Below are 13384 nucleotides of genomic sequence, written 5' to 3'. Positions count from 1 at the left end.
TTTTTAAAAAACATGATTTAATGCAGCGTTCATAAATACAGACTGAATAAATGCAGGGGAGACTCACATGAGGGGAAATGACTAATCATATAAAGTTGAAGTATGTTGTACTGCAAAAGTTATTTAAAATTCTGTTCTGATACAAACATCCTACTTTTGTTCATCCAAGGCACAAGTACATCCCATGTGAAGAGAAGCATCACTTGCCCTCAATGTCATGCTCTTCAACACTTTTTATATTCTTCCTGTAGGTCTGGCTGAACTTCAAGACCACTTACAAATTCTGCACTCGTGATGATGGAACAGTGTTGGTTATGCCTGTGTTATAGTTTTGAAAGGTTTCCCTTGTTTTCTTAGATTTGAAATCATGTCAGGCAGGTTAACCAAGGAATATAAATGAGTCTTTATTTCTAATGCTTTGACTTGGTTGTGCAATTTTCATTGACAAAGCACAGTACTGCTGCATTCAGACACTACACAGCGTAGCAAAAAGATGAGCAGACAGTTTGGTCAGAAATCACCCCTTTTAATGGGCAAGTTCTCAGATTTTTCCCCCCAAAACCAGAATTAGTACTAATAGTTAAATGGGGGCAATTTTCCCTTTAAAACAAATAACAAAGGCAACAAAACATTTATCTCAAAAGGGGGGAAATTGAATTCAAAATGTCCACTTATCCATTAGTAACCAACATTCGAATGACAAAATATGAAGTGATTTGATAAAACAAGAGTACTTTCAATTCAATTAGCATGAACATTACAAAAATTTCATTATATAATTATAAGCAACCCTACTTACTACTACGGCACTATGATGAATAACCAGTAAGTCAAGAATGACTTACTAACTTTACACACAGATCGATTCTATCACGAGTAAAGTAATGTAAGTAATATTAGTGTAAAGTAATATTAGTGTAAGAAGCTTATTGTTGGAGAATAAGCACCCAACAGAAAAAGATACTACGTCACTTGCAGTTAAAGCAAAATACTAAATAAATAAGATAAATACAAAGCAGCTTATCTTGTTCTACAACCAGTTCTTGTTTTTATGAAACCATACTTTTGGAATATGAATATGTTTCACAGTTGATGAATCACCTACACAAAAGGCAAAGCAAACTTGCAGTTACATCTAAAACTGCACAAACCAAAGGCAAAATTAATAAAAGCTTATAGTTTGTGAAATGATTCTCATCTCAATTTGAACCAATCATTTGATAGAATATCTACTGTAAGTAATGGAGCCGGAGTAAAGACTGGGATTTCCCTCACCCTCACTGCAGTCAGACCTTTAGGCTCAATACAGCCACTGATGATGGGGTATATTTCCCACTCCAACATTCACAGAAATCCCTCCATATCATGAGAATAATGGTTGGAATGTTGCCAATCTTTCAATGACAATAAATGCAGCCAGCAAGAGGCATTCACAGACTATTAGAAAGATGTGAAGCTTCCCTGTCTTCAGGTTACCAAGTAGAACCAAGAGTTTAGAATTGGCATCTGAAATCATTAATTTTAATTATGAAATGCAATTTGACAAGAAATGTTATTGTAAAAATCCTCTTATCGCTATCTTAATTTCCAACTGATTTTTTTTAAATGCAAAATATTAGTACGATAAAACTAACTCCTAAAGAGTTAGTTAAAATTATTCAACCATTTTAATATATTGTAAAACATTTCAGAGGTTGCATTATCATATAATCCTAAAAATAAAACTGATTTAGCTGTAAAATTAAAATGAGAAAAATCAGTATCATGCAAGTTGCTAAATTCTCAAAATACCACAAAGCTGTTTAAAAAAAAAAATCGGCTTATACATTAACAAGACACAAAAAAACGGCATACATATCCAGACTTGCTACAGTAATATGGAAAAAGCTTCATCTTGCATTTCAGAAATCACAACACTGATATAAGCTGTGCAATCTGCTGCTAGGCATTCAGTGACCATTTAGAATTATTGTGGTGGTTGGAAGAAGCTTTTCATTTCAAAATAACTTCAAGACAGTAAATCTAGCAATGTTATCAATGTGCGTCCTGAGTCATGATCTGCCTGAACCAAACTACGGAGGTTTGCACACCTCAAAGAGATTTCACGGTCTTTAGTAATTTTATATATAAAACGCCAGCTTATTAAATTGTAAATAGCTTTTAATTCTGTTTCCGAACCGTTTCCTGATCCACTTTCCTTAACTGTGCATTGCTTTCCCTGCCGACTGTTTTGGATCTCCAAGATGTAATATTCTATTTCAGCAGAAAAGAGATGTTAAGCGAGCTATATGAATGTAACAGCAGTTTTTCGTGGCAGAAATCAAATGTAACAGTACATGTAAGACAATAAGTGGTTGGTGTAACAATGCAATGTAGAAGGGTAAACATCAGTTGGTTTGGAGCCAAAATGTACGAATAGCATTAGGAAGGCACAAACAAAACAAGGAAGTGTGAACATCAGTTATCCATCCCCAACTAAATTTCATACAATATACTCCTACATGTTTTTAAAAATTAACTTCTTCCCTAAAAGTCATAGAGCCACGGTGAATTGACTACACAGACAAGATGGTTTGTAATTAAAGATCATCACTGCTTGGGCAGCCCAGTGGTGCAAATGCATTGGTGCACTAATGCATTATGCCATTGATTGCTGGAATTTGGACTGCCAACTATAATTCTACAATGAGCTCCTGATTTTAGTTCGGCTATATAGAGAGGTGCTGCTGAACACAGACTAGGCACTTCATCAGAGAGAGGAGAAAAGAAAACCTGCTCTTGCACACCAGCCTATAAAAAATATCAAACATCAAAATGGCTCTATGATGATCAATGTATGCAAGAATAGAATGGGAGCAAGATCAGAATTCAAATTAGTACATATTAATGCATCTGAACATGCAAAAATCTATGGGATTACTTGGCTCCAGAAATTAACAGAATAATTTACTATTTCCATTGGCTTATGAATTTGCGGTCCAGACCCCAAAACATCTTAAACTCGGTTTTAGAAGAGCAATATTTTCAACCCCTTTCAACTTGCAATTACTATAAACCTCAGATCTATTTTCTTACTTTTACAGCACACATTGTTGCACGCCCTCTTGTAGACTTTACTGCATTTAAACTCAGTCTAAAGCACTACTACTAATCATCTGTCCCAAATTTTGATAAATGCCAACTTGCCAACCCAGAACAGGGGGCTACTAAAGCTAGGTATTGTTACAGATTTCTAATGCAGCCGATCATGTTCCTTTGGAGGATAGGCTCCACAAAATGCACCAGAAAAACTATATAAAGACATTTTTATAATGGATGCCAGTTTTATGTAGTAAAATTGATGAACATACTGCAGTAACAAAAATTCCGTAGCATATACAAAATCCATTTTAGCTGTTTAAAATTCCCAACTATACAGGATAGCGCCCAATTAATTTGCTGAGGTATTATTCAGGCTAAAGCAAGAGACTTTAAACACCTGTATGCAAGATAAGGTAAGGGGACGCTTAACTAAATTGTCAAATTCTAAATGGTAAAACCAATTTAACGTTATATGCTCTTCAACTGGGCTGCTGAACTCCGCATCGAGGAGGATCTGTTGCCTATGTGTATAAGTGATTAACCGCAGAAAATTACTATCTTAGCTAATGGCTTCTAAACTGTGTCATGTATACGGATGTGTTAAGCTCAAAAACAGCAAAAAAAAGCATGCAAGACAGGACAGAAATGTGTCTGAATAGTGAACTTATTTTTCAAGAAGTGATGCATACTTTTTGAAGTTGCTAAAATAATAAGTTTAAACAGCTAGCTTCTGTTGTATTTACTTTCCCACAACAAAAAGACCTTCATTTTCTGCTTTCCTGTTGTAGCCTACAGAACCCTTTTATTCGCCACAGAAATGTAATCAGGTGCTTTAGGACCTAAGCTTAGAGCTGGTAGAATCTTTCCAAACACGTCTCATCAATAAAGCTTTTTAATGACTGCTAGTAGAGCTAGGCATACAAATTTAAGATCTTCCGTATTGTAACATTATGACATAGAAAAGGCTCTAGAGTTTAAGATGATCCAACTGCCATAGCACAAAGAGAAAAGAACTACCCAAAATAATTTATTTGCAAATATGATACAGGTGTGGTTGTTGTAATGTTCTGTTTTGTATTCAGACAATACTCTCTCAGTTTAATACAGTAGAATCCTACGCTCTATGGCTTTGCGGCAGATAGGGCATTCACTCATTCGATCGCCACAAAGCTGACACGTCCCATGTCCGCAGAGGAAGATCATGTTCTTCAAGCGATCGAGGCATACAGGGCACATTGTCTGAAACAGAAAACACTACTTCAATCACTGCTAGCTATTTGTACTTCAGCACACAATACACTGAGCATTTTGACAGAACATTACTTTGACAGTTTAGTTTTTTATAATTTATTGGTATATACTGGGATTATACCAAAATCAAATAAGTGATTGTGCATAATAGGAATTTTGTTGCGTATGTGAAAGACTTACAACTATGAACGCTGCATGAGGATTTTATGGCAATACATAAATGTAGATTGTTTTACAGAGAAATATGCAACTACTTCACATAGGCAAGATGTTCTCAGTAAACTAAACTATTTCATGCAATCTGTAGCCAAACCAGTAGAACCTGTCTGCCACAAACAATTGGGCACAAATTACTTAATGATGATACTGTAATAAAAATAGCCAATATTTCTTGATATTTTATTTCAGATTTCCAGCATCTGCAGTATTTTGCTTTTGATTTCTTGATACTACAGCAGCTTAAAGACCCTTAATGAAACATTGGACAGTCAGTAGGCAAATCAGAAATGTATATTAAAAGAGGACTCTCGCATCTCTCTAGGCTCACATTTGCTTAGCGATATATATCCCTATAAAAATTTTGTAGGATATTTACTTGTTGGCACAAAATTCTACTTACATGTGTTGAGAAAATACTTCAAATTTAGTATCAGTATACATGATTGCAGTAGAAACATTCCACAGAACCTGTTTAAACACATGTAGCTACATAATTGGTAGCCATTTATTACTTATACATACCAATAAATGTTTTAATTTTACAATTCGAAGTTTTAGCATCAAACCCAGCTATTTCTTTTCATCATCTGGGTGTTTGACACATGCAGACATTTGTCACCATGCTTAATAATCTCCAAACAAAGTTTATAGAGAAACCTGCACAGGTAAAGTTTCTGTTTGCCTGAATTGAAGTGCATACTCTCTCTTAGAAAGGATACATCCCATTTAAGTCCAGTCAGCTTAGTAGGGTGGCAACAGCCAAATTGTAGGGACGCCCCCTCAGTGTATACAGAGGTACGGTTAGAGTTTAACAAGCAAATACAATACGGCTAATGATTATCTAGCATTAGTAAGATTCTTGCTGCTTATCCAGCCAAGACACGCTACGCATTGGGGCACTGGCTTGTAGGGTTACCTGGAGTTCATTGGGAAGAATCCAGTCCCCATTCACAGGACTACTCCTTCCACGTCCCATTAATGAGCTAGGCCAGGTGGATCATGGGATGTGGGCATCGCTGGCAAGGCCGGCATTTATTGCCTATCTCTAATTGCCCTAGAGAAGGTGGTGATGAGCCACCGCCAGTTCATGTGGTGAAGGTTCTCCCACAGTGCTGTTAGGTAAGGAGTTCCAGGATTTTGACCCAGTGGCGATGAAGGAACGGCGATATATTTCCAAGTCGGGATGGTGTGTGACTTGGAGGGGAACTTGCAGGTGGTGTTGTTCCCATGTGCCTGCTGCCCTTGTCCTTTTAGGTGGTAGAGGTCGCAGGTTTGGGAGGTGCTGTTGAAGAAGCCTTGGTGAGTTGCTGCGGTGCATCCTGTGGATGGTACACACTGCAGTCACTGTGCACCGGTGGTGAAGGGAGTGAATGTTTAGGGTGGTGGATGGGGTGCCAATCAAGCGGGCTGCTTTGTCCTGAATGGTGTCGAGCTTCTTGAGTGTTGTTGGAGCTGCACTCATCCAAGCAAGTGGAGAGTACTCCATCACACTCCTGACTTTTGCCTTGTAGATGGTGGAAAGGCTTTGGGGAGTCAGGAGGTGAGTCACTCGCCGCAGAATACCCAGCCTCTGACCTGCTCTCGTAGCCACAGTAATTAAATGGCTGGTCCAGTTACGTTTCTGGTCAATGGTGACCCCCAGGATGTTGATGGTGGGGGATTCGGCGATGGTAATGCTATTGAATGTCAAGGGGAGGTGGTTAGACTCTCTCTTGTTGGAGATGGTCGTTGCCTGGCACTTATCTGGCACGAATGTTACTTGCCACTTATCAGCCCAAGCCTGGATGTTGTCCAGGTCTTGCTGCATGCGGGCTCGGAGTGCTTCATTATTTGAGGGGTTGCGAATGGAACTGAACACTGTGCAATCATCAGTGAACATCCCCATTTCTGACCTTATGATGGAGGGAAGGTCATTGATGAAGCAGCTGAAGATGGTTGGGCCTAGGACACTGCCCTGAGGAACTCCTGCAGCAATGCCCTGGGGCTGAGATGATTGGCCGCCAACAACCACTATCACCTTCCTTTGTGCTAGGTATGACTCCAGCCACTGGAGAATTTTCCCCCTGATTCCCATTGACTTCAATTTTACTAGGGCTCCTTGGTGCCACACTTGGTCAAATGCTGCCTTTATCATTACTGCTTGAATCCTGGTCATTAAGTTGTGGAAAAAGTGATCAAGGACACACATCCTTCAGTTTCCCCTCTCCATATAAAAGGAAGCGACATTGATTTGGCCCTTAGAATCACAGAATCTTACAGCACCGGAGGCCGCCATTTGGCCTGTCGTGCCTGTGCCGGCTCTTCGTTCTCTTTTTCTCTTCTACCCCCAGCAAAAGACCGAGAAAGATTTGTTATATATCACATGAATAATTAGGTATAAACCAGCAGCCTACAACTCCACGTCATCAGTATACTCCAATACTTCAAAGGTCAGAGGTGGGGATGTTCGCTGATGATTGCACAGTGTTCAGTTCCATTTGCAACCCCAGATAATGAAGCAGTCCGTGCCCGCATGCAGCAAGACCTGGACAACATCCAGGCTTGGGCTGATAAGTGGCAAGTAACATTCGTGCCAGGCAATGACCATCTCCAACAAGAGAGAGTCTAACCACCTCCCCTTGACATTCAACGGTATTACCATCACCGAATCCCCCACCATCAACATCCTGGGGGTCACTAATGACCAGAAACTTAACTGGACCAGCCACATAAATATTGTGGCTACAAGAGCAGGTCAGAAGCTGGGTATTCTGCGGCGAGTGACTCACCTCCTGACTCTGCAAAGCCTTTCCACCATCCACAAGGCACAAGTCAGGAGTGTGATGGAATACTCTCCATTTGCCTGGATGAGTGCAGCTCCAACAACACTCAAGAAGCTCGACACCATCCAGGACAAAGCAGCCCACTTGATTGGCACCTCATCCACCACTGGCGCACCGTGGCTGCAGTGTGTACCATCTATAGGATGCACTGCAGCAACTCGCCAAGGCTTCTTTGACAGCGCCTCCCAAACCCGCGACCTCTACCACCTAGATGGACAAGGGCAACAGGCGCATGGGAACACCACCACCTGCACGTTCTCCTCCAAGTCACACACCATCCTGACTTGGAATTATATCGCCGTTCCTTCATTGTCACTGGGTCAAAATCCTGGAACTCCCTACCGAACAGCACTCTGGGAGAACCTTCACCACATGGACTGCAGATGTTCAAGGTGGCGGCTCACCACCACCTTCTCGAGGGCAATTAGGGAGGGACAATAAATGCTGGCTTTGCCAGTGACACCCACATCCCATGAATGAATAAAAAAAACAGCTTTCCTCTTTCAAGGCTGCTATCAATTTAGAAGATAGGCTAACCTGTAGAAATCAGCAAGAGCTTTTTTTTTTAAAAAGTAGATGAGGATTGAAGTTGAACTCAGAATGGATAATTGGTAGTCTGTCAGAATCCCCTCTGAATGCACAACTTTCTAATCCACTTTATTGGTGTATTTTACAAAATTATATATGAGCATAATAAAAATACATTTTTAGTCTGTCACAGCAATGCTACTCTTAGTTATTTCTCATCTCCCTAAACGTTTGGTTTTCTGGAGTTCTCAAAGCAGAAATTGCATCTAAATCATTGTTTCATTTTCTGTAGCATTTTACCTGTTCCTTGATATCCTGTAACTGTTGCTGGAGCTTCTGCACATCTGCATTGACATTGGTATTGTTTTTGTCTCGCTGAAGAGGTGTAATGTTTCCACTACCTGCAATACAAGTAAACTCCTAAAGAGCCCATTTTGCACAAAGATTTTCAATATGGCTTTTCAATGGTTTAACAACAGTGGACACATATGACTAATAATAACCACACACAGTATCATCTACAAAGAGCATTACTTGGTAATGATAAAAATATTGAAATTAGATATTTTCACCTAGTTACCTAATATTTCATAGTAGTGATGCAGGACTTCATCTAACTGTGTCAATAGAGCTTTCTCTCATCTTCAAGAATATCCTGCTATTTCTTTTCATCTTACTATGTTGCTAAAGAGGTCTCTTGTCATAGTTTCAAAGATCCTCATTACCTCCATTCATCTCCCAGTAAGCAAATGAAAGCCCTTCCCACTGCTTCAACTCATCCCGTACCATGGTAGAAGAGGTCCTATCGGTACAATATGAATATACAAGTCTCCTCCTGTCTCTGAAGATTCTTTTACTCCCCCATTTACTCCCTAGTGGCCCAAATAAGTTCTCATAACATCTCCAGTGTAGGGTTAGAAAAATCCTTCATTAACCCCATTTGTCCCCAGCTGTGTCTGTTGGTTGACACGGAGCTCTGTCAAGCATGCTGCTTGAACCAGTTTGGTCATCTGGCTTGATGGTGATGGAGGAGTGGGGATATGCCAGGCCATGACGTTGTAGATTGTGTCGGTATACAATTCTGCTGCTGCTGATAGCCCGCCTCACGGATGCCCAATTTTGTGCTGCTAGATCTGTCCTTAATCTATCCTACTTAGCATGGTGGTAATGCCACACGACATGATGGAGGGTATCCTATATGTGAAGACAGAACTTGGTCTCCACGTGAACTGTGTGGGGTTCAGTCCTACTAATGCTGTCATGGACACATCTGCGATAGGTAGATTGGTGAGGATGAAGTCAAGTAAGTTATTCCCTCATGTTGGTTCTCTCACCACCTGCTGCAAGCCCAGTCTGGCAACAATGTCCTTCAAGACTCAGCCAGCTTGGTCAGTGGTGGCCACTCCTGGTGATGGTCATTAAATACATTCTGTGCCCTTGCGAACCTCAGTATTTCCTCCATAGAAGCGTACTGATTCATCAGCTGCGGGAGGGCAGTACGTGGTAATCAGCATAAGCTATCCATGCCCACATACGATCTGAAGCCATGAGACATCATGAAGTCCGAAGTCAATGTTGAGGACTCCCATGGCGACTTAACACACCCCCACCCCGACCGTATACCACTGTGCCCCCACCTCTGGTGGGTCTGTCCTGCTGGTGGGGCAGGACATACCCAGGAATAGTGATGGAAGAGTCTGGGATGTTGGCTGATAAGCATGATTCTATGAGTATGACAATGTCAGGCTCTTACTCGAATAGTCTGCGGGACAGTTCTCCCAACTTTGGCACCAGTTTCCAGATGTTAGTGTGGAGGATTTTGCACAGTCGAATGGGCTGAGTGTGCCTTTGTCGTGTCCCGATTTAATGCCTCGGTTGCAGCTGAGTGGTCCGTCTGGTTTTATTTATACGTTTAACTGAGCATCACATGGTACACCAGTCTGAATTCCTCCATTTCCACACTCTCCATTCTTGTGTCCTCGAAGTGAGATTGCCACTCTGTTAAATTGTGGACAGTTTTGTGCAAATTGCACCCACTAGGAACTGGTTGAAATTTCCAAACTAAGATACAGCTGGGTAGAAATTAGTCTGGACTGGTGTGAATTCAGGCTACAGGTGTGAAAGCATCTGATAAGAGATCCCCAGACTAACATTTTAAAACAATAAACCAGCACTTTTGACAGATAAAGGGGGTGATTTTAACCCCCAAGAACGGGTGCGTTGGGGGTGAGGGGGAGTTGAAAATAGTTGTTTTTCTGGTTCGCGACTGCAAGATTTTACGCGCCCAATTTAAACCAGGAAATAAAGCCGGGTTGCGGTCGTGACCCAAAAAACAACTATTTTCAACTCCCACCCACCCCCAACCCACCTGTTCTTGGGGGGTTAAAATCACCCCCAAAGCCTTTATAAATGTAGCAAAGTATCTGAGGAAGTTGTCCAAAATCAATTTAATGGAACAGGTAATCACGATATTTAAAACTTTTATCTGCCAAAACTATTTCTATATAAAGGAAAGGCTCTCAGTGTGATAGGTTTTCTTCAGGGAAGGCTGACTGGAAAACTCAAGTGATGAAGTTATGAACAAGTCGTACATGTCTAGTGATTTTCCAATTGTTGGCCAAACAGTTTTCTATTAAAAAAAGTTGTTGGTTACTTTTGAAGGAACCATTTATGCACGAGATGGAGAGGACATCGATGTCGTATAGATGATTATTCTTAGTTGAGACTGATTGAAAAAAAGAATCTTGCCACCACAGAAGTGACTGCACGTAACAAAGAGACAACTCAGGGAGAGGTAGAAAACCTCAGTTCAGACTAGAAGACTGTTCTGTGAGGTGTTTTACTATGATAAAGGGTGATATAAATGAAAGTTGTTGTTGGTGGTGTTGTCGAATCAGAGGTGGGACTTGAGTGAAGTGATCTTGTCAACAACAACTTGCATTTATGTAGCGCCATTAATGTAGAAAAACGTCCCAAAACACTTCACAGAAGTGTAATTGTCCAATGATATGTGGCCAATGAGTAGATAAATAAAATGTATGGGCAATGAATCCAGTAACAATGAAAATCCTGGCGAGGCATGGATGACTGTACAGCAAGACCCATACTATATAGTATGTCATGTCATTCTTTGTAGAAATAGTACGAGTTTCTGATCTGTGGCAAGAACAGTACCAGACTGGGCAATGTGGTCAAGAAGAAGCCAGGCTGAGCTCTGCCAAAGGCGATGGAAGAAATTTATGAGGGACTAGGGGGAGCAAGAACCCAATTTTCACAGGGAGTGGCACAAAAGAGTACAATCCAGACTATGATGATGTTAAGCAATCAATATTATTTAACATATATTTACCTTTTATCAGACCATTTGATAGCTACTCAGCTACCTTAAATTGTCAGCTACCTTAAATTGTCAGAAGTACACTGGAGTATGTAATTACAATCACCTTTAATGCACAGGTCCCACTGTAGTTCAATCCCTATTAATGTTGTGCAGTCACGACAGATACATTTTAAAATATTGTATTATAGCATATTTCTAAAAGATTAGTGACATCTAGTGGTTGTGATAGGGTGATACACCAACTTTTTCTCAAATTACTTTGTCAATGGCTACCTTGACAGCTGTTCATTAAAAGGGTAATTATCCACTATTCCTGATGCAAAGTAGCATACACCAGGAGTGTATATCAGAATATCTTGGTGTAAAGGATAGAGCATGTTACATAGCCTGCCTGATTTCCATCCATTAAAGGGCACACTATCCTCCACACCCCATATTCTGATGGGCACATCTGGTATGCGCTGCTCTACACAATGAGCATAAAAGCAGAAAATTACCCGTCATCTTTGATACTTTCATCAACATAAAGATTAGCAAAGCTGGAGCACATTTTGCTACTCATCGTGAGTACATTTAAGACTTAATATGCAGCCATAAAATCACTATACAAAATTGAGGCTGGGGGCGCGGTGAAATCATCCCAGGTTCCCATCCTTCATTGCTAACACCCCTGCAGGAAATATGCATTTGTGGGTGATAGGTGAGTACAGTCTAAGCTCAGTTGTGATGCCCTCTACAACGGAATAGCCCATCGACACTGGCTGTCTAGGCTCACTCATGAGGATCATACTGCAACCTTCAGGAAAGAAGGCAAAGCAATTTTTTTAAAAAGCAAAACTATAGAAGGATCGTTTTTTTTTGTTAAAGGCTGCAATACCTACCAACAACAGAGATTATTAGGTACCCTGGTCCTAATATAAACATACGGTAATCTCTTCCTTCTACATTATGTGGCAGATTCTATTTGTTTGAAAGTAATATTGTGTGACTCACATGGTACCTTGATCAAACAGATAGTCACAAATCTGCAGAAAAACTCATTTTTTAAAGATTTGGTAAACTCTTTCACTTGACCATATTGTGTAGGCAAACAAGCTAATTATAGTCTTGCATTCTTCTAACAAAAAAAATAATTTTGCTTTTCTAAATTAAATTTGATTTTGTTCATCTTTTGATAAAATTGTAACCGAGTTGGTGTCACATACACATTAATACAGTCACATTGCCACATAAGTGAAAATAGGATTGATTGTACAAATTAAGGCTCACATATACATTGGGTTAATTCTTCATTCGTGGACAAAAACAAAATCTGGATTTAATATGCAATGAAAATCATAAAAAAATGAAAAATGGATTGTGGATAAGAAGTCACTCACTAAGATCATCATTGGAATCTTCCGTACCTTTCCCACCACAACACATGATAAAAGGCACTCTTCGCTCCACGACAGCCCGGCACTGTACACACTTTTTCATTAGGCTCGCACAATCTGAGAATATTAAAAATAATATCCATTTAAGTATATATACATATTCTAGTTATGTTAAACTTGTATAGGACTTTGGATAGACCACACTTGGAGTATTGTGAACAGTTCTGATCTCCGTAATAGAAAGGATATAGAGGTATTGGAGAAGGTGCAAAAGAGATTCACAAGGATGATACCAGAACTGAGAGGATATCCTTATCAGGAAAGGCAGAACAGGTTGGGGCTCTTTTCTCTAGAAAAGAGAAGGCTGAGGGGACCTGATAGAGGTCTTTAAGATAATGACAGGGTTTAATATGGTAGATGCGGAGAAAATGATTGTGGGGAAAGAAAATTGCATGAACCGGATCAACGGATGAACATATGTAAAATGAACAAATAATAAATAAATTTCATAATTTTGGGATTTCTGCTATATGTAAGCTATCCCTTGTGTAAAGAGCATTTTCTAAAATGCCATCACATTTATATTCCCCTGTAAATCAATAATAATGGTATTTTAAAGGATTTTTATCAATAATAAATGTTTGTTAAATTGACTCAGTCTGGAAATATCACATTGTTGACACCTGATCATAATGGGACATCTAAGTAAAATCAACAGCTGCAAATTATAAACTTTTGGTTACCATAAGGAGAATGGCCAGAAACTA

General features: G+C 39.9%; 1 protein-coding gene across 2 annotated transcripts in view; it reads right to left on the bottom strand.

Annotated features, from left to right (window-relative positions):
* Positions 1–388: 388 nt before the first annotated feature.
* The window catches only part of mib1 (MIB E3 ubiquitin protein ligase 1), a 176970-nt gene continuing 163974 nt past the window's right edge, over positions 389–13384 (bottom strand). The window contains exons 19-21 of one of the 2 annotated variants that reach the window (XM_067980727.1): positions 12648–12734; positions 8202–8302; positions 389–4320 (exon numbers count right to left, since the gene is read on the bottom strand). In XM_067980727.1, the coding sequence (XP_067836828.1) occupies positions 4180–4320; positions 8202–8302; positions 12648–12734 (329 nt within the window). In that variant the 3' untranslated portion in view covers positions 389–4179. Of the gene's footprint in view, positions 4321–8201; positions 8303–12620; positions 12735–13384 lie in introns of both variants that reach the window. The other variant, XM_067980726.1, reaches the window with a different exon arrangement.

Source organism: Heptranchias perlo, chromosome 3 (assembly GCF_035084215.1).
Source record: "Heptranchias perlo isolate sHepPer1 chromosome 3, sHepPer1.hap1, whole genome shotgun sequence".
In the NCBI taxonomy this organism is placed as follows: Eukaryota; Metazoa; Chordata; class Chondrichthyes; order Hexanchiformes; family Hexanchidae; genus Heptranchias; species Heptranchias perlo.
Note: the sequence above shows the minus strand (reverse complement) of the source record. Positions and strands in the feature narration are given on the sequence as shown.